The following is an 18528-nucleotide window of genomic DNA, read 5'->3' as shown; positions in this document are numbered from 1 at the left end:
AGGAGGAAGACGGGGCTGCCTGGCTTCTCATCTCAGTGTGTGTGTGTGTGTGTGTGTGTGTGTGTGTGTTTGTGTGTGTGCGTTTAGCCTTTACAGACCAGAGGGAGGAGTCACTCGGGGATGTGAGGCAGCGGAGGGAGAAAGAGCATAGAAATAATGGAGTGAGGGAATCGACCAGTGAGGAGGATGAAAAATCCAACCAGTCGATACAGCTAGGAGTGTATCAATTATGTATGGCTTCAATCCTCTTTTTGGGGAAAGGAGAGCAGAGGAGTAGGTTAGCCTGAAAAGTGGAGATATTGGGAACCAGTGCAGACCTTGTCCTCTCAGTGTTGCTCTCATGACGGCTACTCTTTGTAATTTTCTTTGTCAATATTCACTTCTATTAACCAACATAAATATAACGCGCGTGTCAACCATTAACCTTATTGTATAAAAACATGAAGAATGCATGAATTTGTTTGCATAATTTAACAGGTTCACATACCAGCATAATGGTAAGCTAATGATACATCTACACACTTTTCTCCTTTACTTACTTCGCCCTTTGAGAATAAATCCTGCATCAGGTTTCTAGACTTCACAGACATTCACAAAACTAAACATAAAACAATTGATATAATATATATAACTAGTTATTAATTACATACCACTGAGTGCTAAGGTAGGAGCAATGCTTTAAGATTAAATGTTTAATTTAATGTTAAATACTTTTCTAATGCTTCATATTGTGTAGTAGGATGTATACTGGGGAATGGACATAAAAGCCCATGGATTTTTATTTTCCTCCCCCATCCTGAGCCCACCCTTCCATGCTCCCATATTGGCTCCTCTTTGCAGGTTCCAGGCCTCTTTTCAAGGTGATTCAGTCAGGAGGCGAAAGGGAGGGAATTGCATCCATGCTGCCTCACCACCGAGCTCCGAGGCCCCCTCTAAACTGCTTACTGCCAACTGGTTTAAAAGGCATTTTAAAGATGGATCTGTGCTAGCTACAACCAATCGACACACTGATATACTGTGATAAGTCTGGTTTACTATGCTGGAATTACACAGAACATTCTTTTTTTTTTTTTTAATAGCTTTGCTCAACTCAACTGACGCCACTGATCTTGACATCTCTGAATGCCTGTTTTTTGGTTCTTTCATCCCGTTGTGTAGGCGTTTAAAGACGAACAATTGCCTTCAAGCTTAAAAGTGGTGTTCATTTGTGAAGATTATCTGGCTGAACAATACCTTTTAAGTAGCATGTTTTGACCTGTTTCTTGCGTTTATTCAATAACCCAAGATCCAATGGAAAATCCCATTCGGGGACCAGGGCAATGCCAACTTCTGGTGTCGACCCAAGACAACGTGTTTGTTTCTACGAGTATTCTAGGAATACATTAAAAACCTGTGGCTTTCATTACACGCTCACTTTACGGCTCCCGTGGCTGTCACTCCATATCTCTAGTGCATACCTATAGGAGTCAACGTCACAATGTCTGTCTACATACCTGTCTCACTCATTATTATGTCTACTTGGTTATTTGCTTTTTTGGGAGTATTCAGTTTAGCTTTTTTTGGACTGATTTTCTTGTCCATCAATCTAACTGTCTGTATCCTTTTCTCTAACCACCCTGTCTATGTGATATGTCTTGCTATCTGTCACTTGACTTTATCTCTTTGTCTCTCTATTTATCTCTGGCCTGTCTGTCTGTCTGTGTGTCTCTCAGCGGGATCCCTGACTGCCAATTCAGCCAGTAATGAGGTGTATGCTTCAGTCAGCATGTAAGGAGTTAATAAGGAAGCAGCAGAGGCCATCACACATCAACAGGCATGAGCCTGTGTGTGTGTGTGTGTGTGTTTGGGGAGGGTGTGAAGCCTGGGAAGCCGCCCTGGCACACTTATGGATGTCTGTTGACCAACGGGGGTATTGATTTGGAGGGGAAGGCAGAAAGAAATGAATTCTGATCCACAGAGGGACTCCACAGTGCATGTCCGGAGCGTGGACGGTTTTTTTTGTGTGTGTGTTTTTACGTGTGTGTGTGTGTGTGCATGGGTGTGAGGATGTTTGTTCTTTGTCTCAGCGTCTCTGGCAGTGAACATGATGTACATACAAATGAAGGGTTTGGTTACACCCCGCTGCTCAAAGGGCTGCGCTTTTGCATCAGCGTAAACGTGTGTTTTTGCCTTGATGAGAAAGAGACAGACAGACAGGGAGGGGGGGGGGGGGCAATGGCAACTCAGCACAGGTGGTGAGGGACACTTCTTCTAATCCCCAAAATGAGTTTGTGTATTTGTACAATTTGTATGTGTGTGTTTGTTTGCATGCATGCATGCACATCTGTGCTGGGCAGGTTTCCATGTGTATCACATGCAAAGTCCTCTTCGCCATGGACCTCAGCTGAGAGTGTGCATGGACTACAGAAGAGTCTCCTCACACCCTATAATACAGCCAACAGGATCTAATCCAATTTGATTCTGTGAGTAATAAATAGAGACAAACAGGTTCCTGCAGTGGAAAGAACATTATTAGATGTGCCTGGGGGTGAAAAGGAAAAGCAGTGACTGATCTCCGGTGGTGTGGGTTTTGCCTTGGTGTTTTTGTTTGGCAGGGGAGGAAAAAAAAAAAATCCACATAATGAGCCCGAACTTCCTTTGTGTCTCACTCTCTTCTCTCTCCACCCTCTGTTTCTTTCTCCCCTCATCCCCCGACTCTCAGACAGCTGCTTCTGTGCAGCCAAATTAACCGTTCCCCACTTGCTTTTGGAAAGGGTGAAATAAATAAGCGTTTTGTCTCTGAGAGACACATCGTCTTCTTTTTTTCTTTTTTTTTGGTTCCACATGTGAACTTTAAACAGCTCTGTATGCTGCAAGTATGGTGTGTGTCCACCACAAATCTGTCATAAAAAAACCTACTCGTCACTCTGTGGCCCTATCTATTACTGCCATGTGATCCTACTGGCTCCAAATATCCGATTTGCAAGTTGGCAAAGGGGTAATATTTCAACAGGCTGTCGGCAGACACACTGTTTTAATCACAAGGCTTATCTAGCCTTTGCTCTTTCTAATATTTTCCTCATATATTGCATTAGAGATATGTTATCCATTCCCGCACATTCATCTTCTTCCTTTAGCCGAATGAGTGTTTGAATATATACAAGAAGATAGATACACTTTTGCCTGGGAGTCTGTGTGTGTGTCTGTGTGTGTGTGTGTGCGTGCGCATCTGAGTACACCTTTCCCCAACATCTTAAAGATTGGCAACAAGGATCTTCTGTAATATGAGTCATGTACAGGACCTCTTTACCTTACTTCTAACCAAAAACACACCTAAGTGTACATTTTTGAATAGCAAGTTAAGCAAGATTAAAAAATAAGGTAACCTACTCGACAATAAATAACCAAAATGACAAATAAAAAGTGGGAGCTGACACACACATAGGCACTGTACAATACAACTAGGGCTCAGGCTAACAGATTTGTCAAAGTGAGCTGCAGGGGAGAAGGGAAATGCCATTGTGGGATTGAGTCCTCCCGTCGGACGCAGCACTGACAGAAGAGAAGAAAAGATAGAGGGGGAAAAAATTAGGGAACGTGTTGCACAATCCCCACGCAGCAACCAGAGAGGGGGAGTGACAGCAGAAGAAGAGGTTGAGCTCCCATGTGTAGCCCATCAAAACCAACAGCTGTGCTGCTGTGGCTGTTTGCTAAGACTGGACAAAGACCATATTGCAGACCTGGCTACGTGAGCGCATCACACAACAGAAACACACCGACAGAAAAGACCACCCGAGGGTCTGCCAAATGCAGCAAATCAACCAGCACACACAGCAACCAATGCACAAAAGTTACTTAGTTTTACTAAGTTAAAAGCGCGGGGGGGGAGCCCTGAAGACGTGGTCTCCCCCAATTATAGACCAAACAGTGCCCCTCTATTCACTTTACCGTTCTCCTGGCTCCCGACAAACCCGTCTTGATTCCTTCAACCAGCCCTCATGTTTCTCCCTGACACTCTCTAGGCTCTAATTAGGCTTGTAAATAATTATTGCAATTAAAGGCTACAATTAGGAGGACTGAAGCAGCGCCATTAGTTTCACAATAAATGTCATGAGCATTCTGCATAGGCGTAGGGGGGAAGGAGACAAATGCAGCGCCATTATAGGGGCAGACAGACACTGAGAGTGAAAGAGACAGAAAGAGAGAAGGGGGTATATGACAGCAGTTGCTCGCAGCTCTTAATTATAGAGCTGATTATTCTGGCAGGATGGCTACTGGACTGCTTCCTTGGCTCACATTCACAAAGTGGGCATGAAAAACACATAAAAGGTTCAAAATTGTGAACTAGAGCGGTAGCTATATATTATTTCCGTAATCTTGTATTTTACTTGATTAACCTTTGAAAAGTGGGATCATTTTTGCCTTTTTTACCAGGAAAAGAAGATATGATAGGAACCAATCAATCATCATTACTTATCTTCTTCAATGTTGATTTGATTTGCATAATATGAAAAAAGAAAGAAATAAAATAAAAGTTTAGTATTTGCATGAGCTGCTATGAGGGGCAGCTAGCTCAGATCTCTCCGTCTATCGGTCTATCCTCATTTCTAAAAATGTGCATCACTTGTGTTCATCATGTGCAGGATCTTTTGCATGGTTCAAGCATTTAGCAAAAGTGCAGACTGCGTGTAAAATTGAGACATATTCATTCAGGAGCTACGTTTGTGGGTCAGCTGGATGACGGCAAACTCTGGGAGACTGCAGAGATACAGAGACAGAGGTGTCTATGGCTCACGTATCATTTTCCTCATTATCTCATATTATGTCAGGGTGCCAGTGATAGGCTTCTGCGGAATAGACGGAGGGGAGGGTTGGAGCGGGAGGAGACAGCCGTGCGATTTTAGACCAAAGAAAACTAGACACAAACGAACCCTCATGTGGGTCTTGGAATTCATTTATACTTTACTTGACACTGTTGAGTTTATTTGTTGATGCTGAGCTCCATGCGGCTACAATAATTCACAGCTTGTACAGCGCGTTAGCTTGTTTTGACCTTTGCTGGTTTAGCAGGGGACTTAGGTGTGAAGGTGGGGGAGAGGGGTGTGTGGGGGGGGGTGATGATGGAGGTTGGAGGATGGATGGATAGATGGATGGGGAAATGGAGGGTAAGAGACCGTTCAGGCTGGGAGCTGCACAGGATTCTTTTAATTAACAGCTTGATGGGGGCTGACAGGACGTGTGTTGCTATCAAATAATGAGGTTAGGATTGGCCAATGGTTCCAAGGCACAAAACCTGATTAACACTAATCCTAGCTTAAGTCAATTAACAATGCCTGCTCAGAGACTCATGTAAATGAGGTGCCTTTGTCGGGTGGGTAAGCACAGAGGGTGAAAACAGGGACATTCAGACATGTAAAACATGGCTAGAACATAGCCAAAAAGGGTAAGGATACTCATATCGGTCATCATGAGAATACAATAGCTGACTAGCAGTGGTCCAGCAGATGGATGCTATTAAATCATAATTCAATGAAGGGGCATCTCTAACCGACCTGCTGGGTGACCTGTTAGGTTTGATGAACAGAGTCAGTGAACCTTTGAACTTCCCACAACCTCTGACCTCCCAATGCTGAGGGGCCGCACATTAACAAATGGAATGTCCATATATTAAACCAAACACACGGAGCATGTATGCCAACATGCACCCACATGACCATAAACCTTCCAACATGGCTGCTTGAGGCAGGAAATGAGGCACATGCAACATGCACTTAACTACCATGAAACAAGCCATGTCATTTGAGAAGTGAATCTTCCATTCAACAGCTGCAAAGTCATTGAATGATTTTAGTGGGGGATGGGACTGGAAACAGAGTCAGACAACTATGAACTTGCCCAGAATTCAGATATAGAATGAAAGCTGAATCAAGACATTTACAAGCAGCAAATTGAGACAGACAAAAAATTGGTTCTAACAATACAACTATCTTTGACTGATCAACCACTCATCTTTCCCGACAGTACCAAACTTACTTACTTCGTATACTTTGTCTAAGTGTCCCTTTTACGTTCGTACCAGACAACGACAAGCACTCTCCGAGTGTCGGTAGTTGAGAACAAAATGGTACCAAAACATGTACTTAAGGTAAGCTACAAAATAACAACATCTATGGTCACATTAGTTCCTTCATATCAAACTGAAACTATCAAACACAAGTGCACACACACACACACACAAGCTCCAGATTAAGGGAGCTTGACATGTAGGTCAGCACTGAAAGGAAAAGCCAAATGGCATCATCGATAACATTGGATGTGTTGTATTGACAGGAGAATTTATCCTAATAGGCCCGAGTGTCAATATCAAGTGAAGCCGTCATGGAAGCAGTGAAGAATCTGAGCCCGAGGTCTCCTCACCACCGTTGCGACTGCTGAACACCTGGGTAAGCAGGCGGCCATGCGATTGATTTGCTGGCCCTCGCCCCATGCGGTTACCGAACTGACCCAGCCGTCGCGCTTACATCCGCGATAAAACATGACAGCCAATCTATCACGGCCGGTGTCTGTTGTCTGACTGATAGCGGCCTGTCCCCACAATGTTTGTCTGTTGTTGAGGTCTGTCGAAAGCAGCTGTGGCCACGGTTCCTCTCTCTTGATCAGCCTCAACGGGAATGGGATGCAGATGTGTGGTCCAGATGCTGGCACATGGCGTCACAGTTTTCTCATGTATGACGGTGAACCTTTGTTCAAGTCGCTCATTTAATTACTGCTGTTTTTTATGGTCACTGGGAATGTATGGCACCGCCTGTTAAGCAAGTTTTACCGTATTACACTTAATTTAACTTAAATTTAAGGCCAGGGGTTAGAGAGAAAAAAAATTCAGCATTCCAGTTTTTGGATTGCAGGCAATAACGGGAGAATTATTCGAGAAGAGATCATAAACTGAATTTTAAACATTGCTCTTTCATCCTGGAATAAAGCCTCTTGATTGTTCTCTGCCATTTAACGGTGGGTAGTCAAGCTCTTGGAGCTCTTTCTCCAAGTGTTACAGATTTGTAAGAAACACAGGCGTAAAGGTCATCGGTCAAACCCCTCGGCTTGTTCACTCTCTGGCAGCTGCAAGCCAAACAGCCCGCCCCGAGGCCAGCGCAGGGTCAAGGGACCGCAAAGGCAACACTTGTTGAGGTGGTGGTAGTTGCCCGGAAAAAACCCCGCGCACGACTCGGCACTCACTGCAAACCAACAAAGCAGTGGAAAGGAAGGAGGGGCTCAGGAGAAGTAGACACAAAGCTCTAATCTTTTGTGCCGATGCCATTTAGACTTTGTTTGCCCTCATGTTGCGTGCCATGTTTCTGCCTGACCCTTTTGCCAGAACTACTTCCCCCCCCCAGCATTGGTCCTCTTCTTTGAGATAAGAAAACGAGCATCTATAAAGTAAGCTCTGGTTAAAATATAAATTAGAAGTCATGGGGGGGAAAAAATCCCCAAAACACAAAACTCATAATTAGGTCTTTGAGTGAGGGGGGTCTGGACATGAGCCAGTCCAAGCTGCTTGTTGCAAGCAGTGTAAACAGTAGACCCTGGAAACAAAAGGCTCACCACCAACACTGCTGCTGGCAGCTTTTTTTTGTTTTGTTGTAAAAGTCTGCACAAGCTGTGGCACCTACAGTTCACAGCGGAAGGCCTTTGCTACAAACCGTAATGCGTTCCATGACCATTAACATGTAAAATCGGCGTGTAATACACACCAAAGTCTTGCATGATGATGAGCCAGTAGAATGTCAGATAATCTAAGCCTCGACGAGGTGTGAATGAATCCTATTTCCTCCCGTCTTGATAACCACTGAACCCATTTCCTCCTAATCTCACCACAGCATCCAACAAAGGTTGTGGGGAATAAGGAGAAGGAGGGAGGAGAATCACAAAGCCCGAGGCGAAAGGAGGGAGGGGAGTTCTTGGAGGGAGAACAGGTTGAGGAGAGGCCTCGTACAGAAAAAAAAGTAGTAGAAAGAATCCATGCATGGATTTCAAATTTCACAGCTGAGCACCTGGAAGAAATTGCCAAGGCTTAAAAAAGGGACTCCTTTTCTTTTCTGATAATCTGAGAGCTGTAATGTTGCCGTTCCATACATGGAGCTGGCTAAGGGAGGAAGGTTGGCGTACGAGGATTGGAAGCTGAGGGGGTTTAATGTTTGCTAAAGAGCCACGGGTGTATTGGAGAGTGACAGCAGCACATGGCTCAACGCCTCTATAGGGGGAGGACTGTGTGTCTGTCCATGAAAGACAAGTCTGTTTTACAAGCCAGCTCAGTATCCCTCAGTTGGTCATGCTAGAATTTCACACTTATCCTTATAAAGAGCTGGCAATTAGACGGACACTATTTCGAGGGAACACTATCCTGTGTGTTAAGGTCTATTATCTGGTCTTGGGTGCCGCAGCCAAACTGCATTACGAAAACCATTCAGCTACAAAGTCAGCACCTGCCTCCTTTCTTTGGATTTAATTAAGACGTGATTTAAACATAACCATTGCATTTTGTGTGTGTGTGTGTGTGTGTGTGCAGTCTTTCCTTTATTTAGGTGTTTTCAAAAATTATTTTCTAAGGAAACGCCACAGGTATCACTTCAATACCCTTTCAGATGTTAAACCTTGTTTGTTCCCCATGAATAATACATGATAGCCTGGGCTCTGCGTACTGGCAGCTGACCAAAGCAACAAACATAATACAGTCACTGAATCTCAACGGTGTGGGATGAGTGCTCTACCTACTGCTGCGTGCCAGCGGCCAAAACAGCCCAATATACAAAAAAAAAAAAAGCAAATGAAAAGGCCTCATAAAGAAGTATTGATAATCCCGGCCCCGCAAGACCCCATTCGGAACCGAGGCAGTTGTCGCCATTTATCCCAGCGCGCTGCATTGTGTCGATAAACCGGCAACAAAGACAGAGTAAATGCTGCTCAAGGCCTGGCGCGGCCAACGGTGTCGGGCATGCATGCACTTTATAACCGTCAAAATGCAGTACAGCGCACACTAACACGTGACCGATAGCAGCACCACAAAAAGGAACAGGTGCGGCCGTGGCATTCTCGGTCGATACACATCTTTAAACCAACAAGGGAGAAAGGAGTGGTGGGTAATGGGTGAGAGACAAAGAGAGAGACAAAGGCTCCAGTTGGGTGGGGACGAAGCCAGACTAAACACTCGGTGAATTTGCATGAGCTGGCAAAAGCACCAGTGGTTTAAGCTCTGCTCCAGCTGCCACTCACACATGGATACACTTTCTACCTGTTTGATTGGAGCATCTGCAGGAATTGTTATGGCTTTGGAGTAATGCAGTAGTCACGTTGTATCCGACTGTATGTAAAGTGGGGCTTATAGTTAAGGTTAAAGGCCCCTGAGCTTTATTATGTAAAACCTATGTAGCAGGTCCCCGTGTGTGCTTCGTTACAGCAGTAGGAAATGGGGTATTCACTTTGAAATCCAAAGCTTTTGATGCAATATTAACTGCAAGGAGGTGTTTCAAGAATGTCAGACATCTCAGGGGGCATTTCATATGGCGCAGACAAAGAGGAAAAGACATAGGAGGAGCGGGGGAAAAAGTCGGGGAGGCCGCTCAGCTGAATCGTTCAAAACAAGCCATGACCTTTTTCTCTCCATCACTGCCTTTGCCGGCGGCATCGCTTCCTAGCAAAGTATCTAAATCGCTCGGCCGTTGTTCTAAAAACAGAAGGAGTCACACACTGACAAACGGTACATGACTCAAACATGTGATACGGGAGAAATCCAAACAACGGATCTGCAGAGTCACAGGGTGCACGAGGACATTTGGAAGACACACAGGCGTAAGTGGGAGTCTTATGAAGATGACTGGCGTGTTTGTGAGCTTTTTGCAATAGAGGCACCACAGTGGATGTGCACAGATGTGTGAAGACCCTGAGATCAAGACCTGCGGTTATGTATTCCAAGTAATAATACAGCAACAGACAGGAATGCACGCACACATTGATAATCCTCCTTTAGAAGAGCGAGTCAGTGAGCCAGGCCTTTTCATCAGTTCCACTGCTCTGCCTCGCATTGGGTCAATCTCGCCACATCATTAATATGGTGGATGCTATTGCCATTATATCTATAAAACAATAGCAGTGTGTAACAGGGCAGCACCATGGATAGAATATGAAACAGGGAGCTATTAAATGTGTTTGGTGGGAGGGGGGGGGGGGGACGGGGACGACAACGAATGATCGGTGTCGGGTCTGTGTGTGCGGCGAAGAAACAAATTAGAATAAGAAAGAGAGCAGGAAATTATTACAGACACTGAAAGAATACTTGGGGTGGACATTGAATGTGTAACTGAAGAATAATATTTAACACCTAATAATTTAATTAGGTGTAATTTTAAATATATATAATACTGAAGGATATAAAGCCTACGAAGGACTCACAGATTCCATTTAAATACTGAATAGGATACTGGTCTGTGATTTGTAGTTTTGTTTTTTCGGTGAGGTTACATGTGATTGCAAAGCCGGAGCATTGTCTCGGCGCCTATGCAAATGGAATCAGAGGGAGCATGTGCTTTGTGTGTGTTTGTGTCCCCGTGGCTGCCTGTCTGCCTTGTTTGTGTTTACAAAGGCCTCGCACATCCCACGACTCCCAGCCTCACCACAACACACACACACACACACACGCGCGCGCGGACAGGTGTGAGGACTGGACAGAGCCAGAGTCCAGATCGTGGAGCGTGGCCTCGGCTGAGCAAATATTACACTCTCATTCAATGTCTGTCTGTATCCTCTCTGTGTCAAGTACAGAGGGCCTCTTTGTTATTCATAGTAGGGAATGCAACCAGAGCCGAATCTGCCCCGCTTTCTGTTTGATATCATCCCTCCCTTTGTTCTTAGCGTCTCCCATCGCCACGCGTTCGGCCTCAGACGGAATCAACCAGGGCGCCTGAGAACAAGCGGAGCTCAGGCGTGACGGATCCCGCGTGAGGCCGCGTGTGTCTGACTTCAAGAGCATCTCGAGGTGACATTCAGGGTAACGAGGTAAAGGTCACTGAAAGCTAGTGCAAAGGGCTTGTTTAGAAAGTAGCTACAGTGTGCAGTGTGAAAAATACCCAATATTATGAGGTTACCTTGAGTACGGACAGGTTACGTCACATGAAGAGAGTGACAAAATATATATGTAATTTGCCCAAATAGGAAAGTAGGTTGATCTGCTCGACTGTTGAGTTGTCTCCTTGAACATGCACGGCAACAACCCCAACGCACTTGAGATTTGAGATCATTTCAGTGTGTGCGTGTGTGTCTGCGTGTGTGCGGCTGTCTACTTCGATATTCTCCAGCATTACTTCTCATTCAGATGACTAGCAGTTATGAGCTCAACATCAAAAGCTCGTTTCATCCGCGCAATAAGTGTGAAGGAAGGATTAGTAACTATTGGAAACAGACTTTAGACTTGGCACACACTCTTTATCTGTGGAATAAGTCATGGCTTGCTGCACAGCCATGCATTCATTCTGTTTGGATGAGGATGTCGCAGATTTGGCTCCTTTATAAAGAATAGAAACAAGAGCTATATTTTAAACGTGGTGGCCCAATCTCAGCGTAATGGTGTTTAAAGCTATTAAGAGTGATGGGATTCAATTTGCCATTCGTGTATTACTGCAAACCGTTTGACAAAAAAACAAAACAAATCCCACTCAGCACAGCTATGTGTTAATCACAAATGCTAAAGGGCAACAACAAAAACAAAACAAACATTGAGCATCATAAACACGTTTGCTCTTCTCACGCCATTGCCTAAATAACTCCTTCACACTGAATCCTAACCTGTGAGCTCTAGCCAGCAAGTTGTTGAGTGTGTTAAAAGCAGAGATACGGAGGGAGGACTGCAATCTGTCACCTCGCACTGACAGCCTCGCACGTCGCCGGTCGCCTGTCTCCCCTGCAGCTGCTCCTCCTCCTCGCCCCCCCTCTCGCCACTTCTACTCCTCCATTCACCTTTCTTTTTTTTCATCCTTCCATGTCTTCTTCTCCTCCTCCTCACCCATAATCTGTCCCCGTGTCCCCTTTCCGTCCTCGCCTGACCTCGCCACCCGTAACGCTGTGTCACTTCGTTAGAAGTGTGAAAGGATGACCTTGCACTCCGCCTCTCTATTTTAGTGTCTTTCTTCACTAAGTCATGCACTACTCCGGCTGTCCCCCTTTCCCTCGTCGCCCCCCCCCCTTTCATACTGTGCCTCGACAAGCCAGCCGGCAAGTGCCCTTCATCTTTTTCTCTCCCGTTCTACCTTTTCTCGGGTGTTTCTTTCCTTTTCCCTGCCCTCATTGTTCTCCTTCATTATCAAGCGCTGTCATAACGTCCCCCCACTGTGCCACCCAGGTTATTTATAGCTAACAGAGGGAGGTGATGCTCATGGTGCTGAGAGGTGGGCCATCTCGGGCCCTGCCGGAGCGCGCGCACACACACACTTTTCCTGACATTTAAACATATGCACACACACACACCCAGACAAACCTAAACCCTCCATTCTCCTGCAGGAGGGCACTTAAGTGAACAGAGGTTTGCATACATGAGTCTTTCCAACACCCACCTGTCTCTCAGACATGACGTAGAGGTAGTTGCGGTCGAGGGAGAAAGCCATATCTCGCAGGACGGGGCTGCCATCCTTGATGACCGTTATCGTCTCGTACTGGACACCACCGTGAGGCGGCCCATCAACGCGGATCTGAGGAACACAGGAGAGAAGGAGGTCCATTATTGCTATTTATACCATGGGAGGAGTAGCGGGAAAACAGAGGGAGAATGATTGAAAGGGTCGGAAGTGGGTCAAATAATATTTGCAAAACAATCTATTATTATCGTTTAGCAACTTGGAGATTGGAGTAGGTGGAAATAATAATGAGGGTTGTTGAACAAGTGAATAATTAAAAATGGCAGCAATAAATAAATGCCATTCAATGTTTTTAACTCTTTATTTATTAAAAAAGCGGTAAATGTCAGCCCCCGGAGTTTCCATACAGGATGGGGTTACAACAACTGTCAGGAATTTTAAGTTAATTCTGTCAGACCTTTGTGTAACCTGAGCTCTGTTTTCCTTTCCTCCCTCTCATGCTGACTGATGTATTCCCACAGTAGAGCCTTGAAGAAGCCAAGACCACATAACTCCAAAAACTGTGGCGAAGCCTTCTAATATCTTATTTGAGGTGCATGTTCCTCCTCACGCCTTTTCTGCTTTATTCACTAGATGCTTGTTGGACCAATATATGCAGGACAGTAAATCTTGCGGGGCAGCGCGGGTTTTGTGATGCTCGGCATGAGAAATGTCTCTGTGATGTCACATGCCGCGAGGCCCTCCCCCACCCTTGAAAGCTGATGGCTCTATCATCTGTGCATCCCCGGCTGCAAAAACCCAAACATTCATCTATATCTATTCAGATACTGACAGCACCGAATGGCATTTAGACTCTCTATAAAACATCACAGAGGGGAAAGTCAAGGTCAAATGTCTGTCAAAAGAAGATCAACTGCGAGAGGGCGGGAGGGTACATGAGCAAATTAGTTTGCCTACACACACACAAACCTTTGTGTGACCACGCGTGTCTCGGATTGCTCGATGGTAAATGCTAAAAAAAAAAATAGGCGAAATGTGAAGTAAGTTTACACAAAGCCCCCAGAGCTTTGCGTTTAAAGCTGCAGGGTTGACCCAGTACACCACAGCAGGCAGCACATTTGAGGGGCAGAGCTCCAAAGTGGTTGAGCCTTCGATGGCTGACCTACGTCTGACCTTGGCAGGCTTAACCAAACAGGGGAAAGGAGACGTATGTGAAAACCGTAGGCAGGAGGAGGACAGGGGCGGTGTGGGGGGGGGGGGGGGGGGGGGCAGGATGTGGGGTCCTTGCCAGTCTTCATCTGGTCGGTGACACTTTAGTGCAAAGGGAGACCTCAGCAAATGTGCTCATCCATAAAGCATGTCGACAGCGCTGCTCTGTTCACTACTGTTTCTGTGTGGGTGTTGTGCGTTTATGTGTGTGTGTGTGTGCACCCGTAGGAGCAGTCTGTCATTGTGTGATATGTGTCCGAGCAGGCCGCCACTAGGGATCACAAGATAACCCGACACCCCCCCGTGCACGCCTGCAGTTCATCTGAATCAGATTGCTATCACGCAGTCTCGCACAGCGGCCGAGGGACCTCTAAATTCACATGTGGCCAGAGACGCACACTCCTACAAACAGCTGTTTCTCAAGCATGGGTCAGTAACCTTTTTGATATGGAGTGCCATTTAAAGATGTCTCTTGTTAATCAGTGTGCCATATAAACATTATGATAACATTAAGTTTAATAACGTCACCGAATATTCAGCTGAAAATTGTTAGTCTCCAACTAATAGTTTTTAGATTGGTTTTAGTTTTACGCCATAACCAGCGCATTGTAATTATATATGACAGCATTTGACAAGAAGGCTTTCATCCAGTTTAAATCATTAACCCTATAAACCACCCACCACCCACCTTCTTCACTAGCACTATATTTAAAAAAGAAGGCAATGAGTACGAGCCAATCAGAGGAAGTGTGGGGCTTCTCTTCCTAGTCCTAGCTGTCACTTAACAGCAAATGCATTTTAATGGGATTTTTTCTTGATCTGCTTATGGTTCCCAGAGAGAAAAGCAAATCAACAGAAGCAACACTCAAGCACTGCAGAAGCACTCACACTACACACAAACACACGCACATCCAATTGCTTTCAAAGTTAAGAAGCTGTTTTGTTTTTTCTCTCCATGGGCGCAATAGATCCAGCAAACTGTTACAATAACACATATGTAGATACAAACACACACACACACACCCACATCATTGTAAGCAAGTAAAATGAGTATGTGTGTGTGTGTGTGGGTTGCATGTGAGGGACCTTGAGGGGCGGGCTCACCTCTGGGTGGGCGAATGAGACAACAACAAAGACAGAGAGAGAAAAATTAAAACCTTGGGCAAGTACATGGAAAAACCAAAATAATACCGTTTCCATCTCTTTACCATGCTCCCTCCCTCCCCCCGCTCCCTCCCTCCCTCCCACGCTACTATTCCACTCGCAGGCAGAATCCACCACCTGAGTAAGCGGCTCTCAGGCCCAACACATCCATTTCCTCAGCATCACTTTGGCCTTTAGTCTGCTCTCAGGTACTTAAACCTGTGCCCTGTCTGTCCCTTTTGACCCTGCATTATTTATAAGGCTGGGTGAGAAGGCTGCTTACAGGTTGGATTCATACCCTGAAGCCCTTTAGACAGTATCACTGGGCCTCTATTTTAGGAGAATCCATTCACTGAAAATAAAAAAAGAACCCTGGTGCCCCAGAGAGGCGTCCTTGGTCCCCTATTTCAACACATCCGCCATTAGCTGGTCAGTCTCTGTCACCAGTGTCGGGGAGCTGCAACTGAGTAAAGTGAGGAAGGGGAGTAGGGGGAGGGGAGGGGGGGTGAAGATTGCTGAGGGTGTTGAAAAACACTCTACATGTACCCCAGTAGCACCATCACCCGTGTAGTTAATATATGTGAAAAGAAAATGAATGTACTGTCCTGAACGTTAGATATTTACAACATTTTGAAACCATTGAGAGGCCTGGAGAGCTGAGGACAGACCCAAATGTCCCCAGGCGTCACTGAGCAGACTTCCTCTGAATCAGTTGCCGTATAAAGTTTTCAAAATCCAAACCACTTTCACATAACGTTGGACTTATCTGCAGTACAAATCTGAAGAAAAAATTAACATTTTCCAGGTGATACCTGTGACGAAGTAGGCGAGACCACACCGCCTCTTTCACCTTTTATTACGTGCAAGCATGAGCTCCCCCAGTCTTGTTATGGTGTAGCAGTGTGCTTTTGAGTTACATTATCTAATGTGGCATCTACTAGTGGCTGCGGATTGAAACTAACTGGACACCCCTACACTCAGTTACTGCAGCGACTTCCACGGTTACGCCATTTGCCTCGCTTCCATTCCGAATTTTTTTCACAGTTCTGCACTTGGCGTCTCCCGATACCACAGAGTCACAAGCGTGCAAAGAACCAGGTTGGTCAACAGGCCATTCTTGTTTTAAATTATTCAACAAGACTGTTTAAACCATATTTCCCAGTCGCATTTGTTCTTCCGTTAAACGGCATGAACACAGACTTCTTGTTGCAGCACCTAGTGAGGCAGGAGCGGAATGGAGGCTCCGGCCAGCGGGGAAGCCGTGGCAGCGGCATCACAGGCCTCCCCTCGTGGCTACAGGAGCCTGTGCCAGTGGGGTGCTTTTGATCGGACCATGTAAGCACCCTGGAAAAAACGTTTGAAGAGTGACCAAACTCCAATCCAAATTGCCCTTCTACCTCTTTCTCTCGTTCTCTCTTTCTCCCTTGGTCTCACTGGTTTTGAACACTGTGCCAGACACAAGATCCCCAAGCGGGTGAGTCCGTGTGAAGCAATTTGTTGAGGAAAAGTGCTGAATGAACCCACGGTGAAAAAGGGCCTAGAATGTGTTTGCAGTGCATTATAGATGCTGCTGCTCAAAGACAAAAGGGAGAAAGAACAAGCTTGAGTTGCTTGAGACACTTTTAGGCTACAGATGCAACAAGATGACTGGCCAAACCGTATAATCCCACTTTATGAGAAGCAAGTGAGATACAAAAAATTAGGACTGTGGAAGGGAAGGGAAACGAGGAGGCTGGATCGACTGGTGTTCTGGTACAGCTCGTCACCGAATGTTTTCTTAGCATTAGCCACTCAATTTCTTAAGGCCGTTTCTCCGTTAATGGCCACAGCTGCTAACAATTACCTGGGAGCTGCTTTCTTTTCAGTTTGGGGCTTACCTTGGCCTTGGGGGAGGTTAGTGTTTCTGAAACAGGACACACACACACACAAGACAGACACTTCTGAGGGTGTATATCATTTTACTACAGTCTTTTAGCTGGCAGAGCAGACTGTAACCCACGCACGGGTACCTTTAACAAACCACAATGTGTGTGCAGCACACTCGGACACCTTGTGCAAGGATAGGGTTGAGTCAAATTGTAGGTCCTCCTCCTACACCGCGTACCAAAATAGTATACTGAGAGTAGATTTTCGGTAAATTATGTTTTCATGGCTGAAACTCAGTAACACATTGTGCCTGACGAAAGAGGGGAGGTTTGAAGCCCCCTTATTAGGCTACTCAGCAGCCATGTCCTGCATCTACGCGGGTCCAGTTGATAAGTCTTGGATGTTGAGGCTGGATTAGATTTCTGCTAAAGTACACTGCCACACGTGTTCACTCGGTCTATATACAATGAACCTTTACCACCGTGGACAACAAGGAAATGGGCGCTTTGTTGGGTGGTGCTGATTGAAAAAGCCAGAGGGATCTGACCATGAAAATGATATACCTTATCCAATCAAATCCAATGTCTGATCTTAGCCTCGGTAAATGATCCTAAAATGGATGTTGAGATCAGTACCTTGGGCCAGATGACGGGTGACAGAGTGCTGACAGCATTTTAAGCTTGTCAGGAGGCATCTGTGATTACTAAAGCTTTTGTATCAGCGCAGCACTCTTGCCACGGTTTTGCACTTTGAGGAGGAAAAAACAGACATTTTGCCACATACTTGGTGCAATTTGTCATTTCCTCCAAAGTCAACATCCACCACTGTCTCGCATTATATCAGTACGTGAGTGGAGTTACGGTATTTTAGATGGTGGTGTAAAAGACGAGTGGCACAAGAGTATAAGGTGTACAGAGAGATTCACCATCAGCCCGCCTTGGAGATGGACGTATAATGCCCAGCCTACGCTGAAGTCAGTACCTTTGGGGCACGAGGTGGATCTCCGCATCAGGCTGAGTGGATGGATAGTATGTAATCAATGTGATCCACCAATCAAAATCATTAATAAACATATTGGGTGCACACAAGATATTCCTCCCAAAGCGACATGCTGTCTCTGACCCACTGAGTTGTGCAGCTCGGGCGGATTTGGTAAGTATAGATACAGGTCATTTTAGAACTGTGCCCAGCTTACCTCTAGGTAATTAATGGGAAACACTGGATTAGTCGTGGAAAATAAGAACTGTGTTCATTTCTGCCTTGGTGCTTTGATTTTTGCCCGATGTTTGAGCCTATTTTGCTTACTTACTTTTGCGCGTTCACCCACAGCAATGATGCGTAAGCGATACATCATGCAGCTCTGCCATACACAAAAATGCCCAGCACATGACAGAACATAAAAGGCCAATTTCTCACACACAGGCACGCTGAACATGGACATAAATCAACGGGCTGTATTCGACAGCTGGCAGAACACCGTGTACCAACCAGGCTCACTATCTTCATCTATTTGTGTGTCTGTCCTGGAAACTGCATGGAATTTAGCAGACTGCTATTGTATTCCTGTACTTTAGGTGGAATGGCTATTCCTCTGCCTGTGTGTGTCTCCCTCCCTCCCTCTCTCTTTCTTTCTTTCTTTCTCTCTCCGTGCACTGGGAGAAAGCATGGAGCCCCTCTCTGCCTCGCTAACGCATCTAATCCATCACCAGTGTCA

General features: G+C 45.6%; 1 protein-coding gene across 2 annotated transcripts in view; it reads right to left on the bottom strand.

Moving 5' to 3' along the window:
• The window catches only part of plxna2 (plexin A2), a 146797-nt gene that overhangs the window by 71983 nt on the left and 56286 nt on the right, over positions 1-18528 (bottom strand). For both annotated transcript variants that reach the window (XM_062565349.1, XM_037478430.2), the window contains one exon: positions 12576-12710. In XM_062565349.1, the coding sequence (XP_062421333.1) occupies positions 12576-12710 (135 nt within the window). The remainder of the gene's footprint in view (positions 1-12575; positions 12711-18528) is intronic.

The sequence above is a fragment of the Pungitius pungitius genome, chromosome 1, assembly GCF_949316345.1.
Source record: "Pungitius pungitius chromosome 1, fPunPun2.1, whole genome shotgun sequence".
Taxonomy (NCBI): domain Eukaryota; kingdom Metazoa; phylum Chordata; class Actinopteri; order Perciformes; family Gasterosteidae; genus Pungitius; species Pungitius pungitius.
Note: the sequence above shows the minus strand (reverse complement) of the source record. Positions and strands in the feature narration are given on the sequence as shown.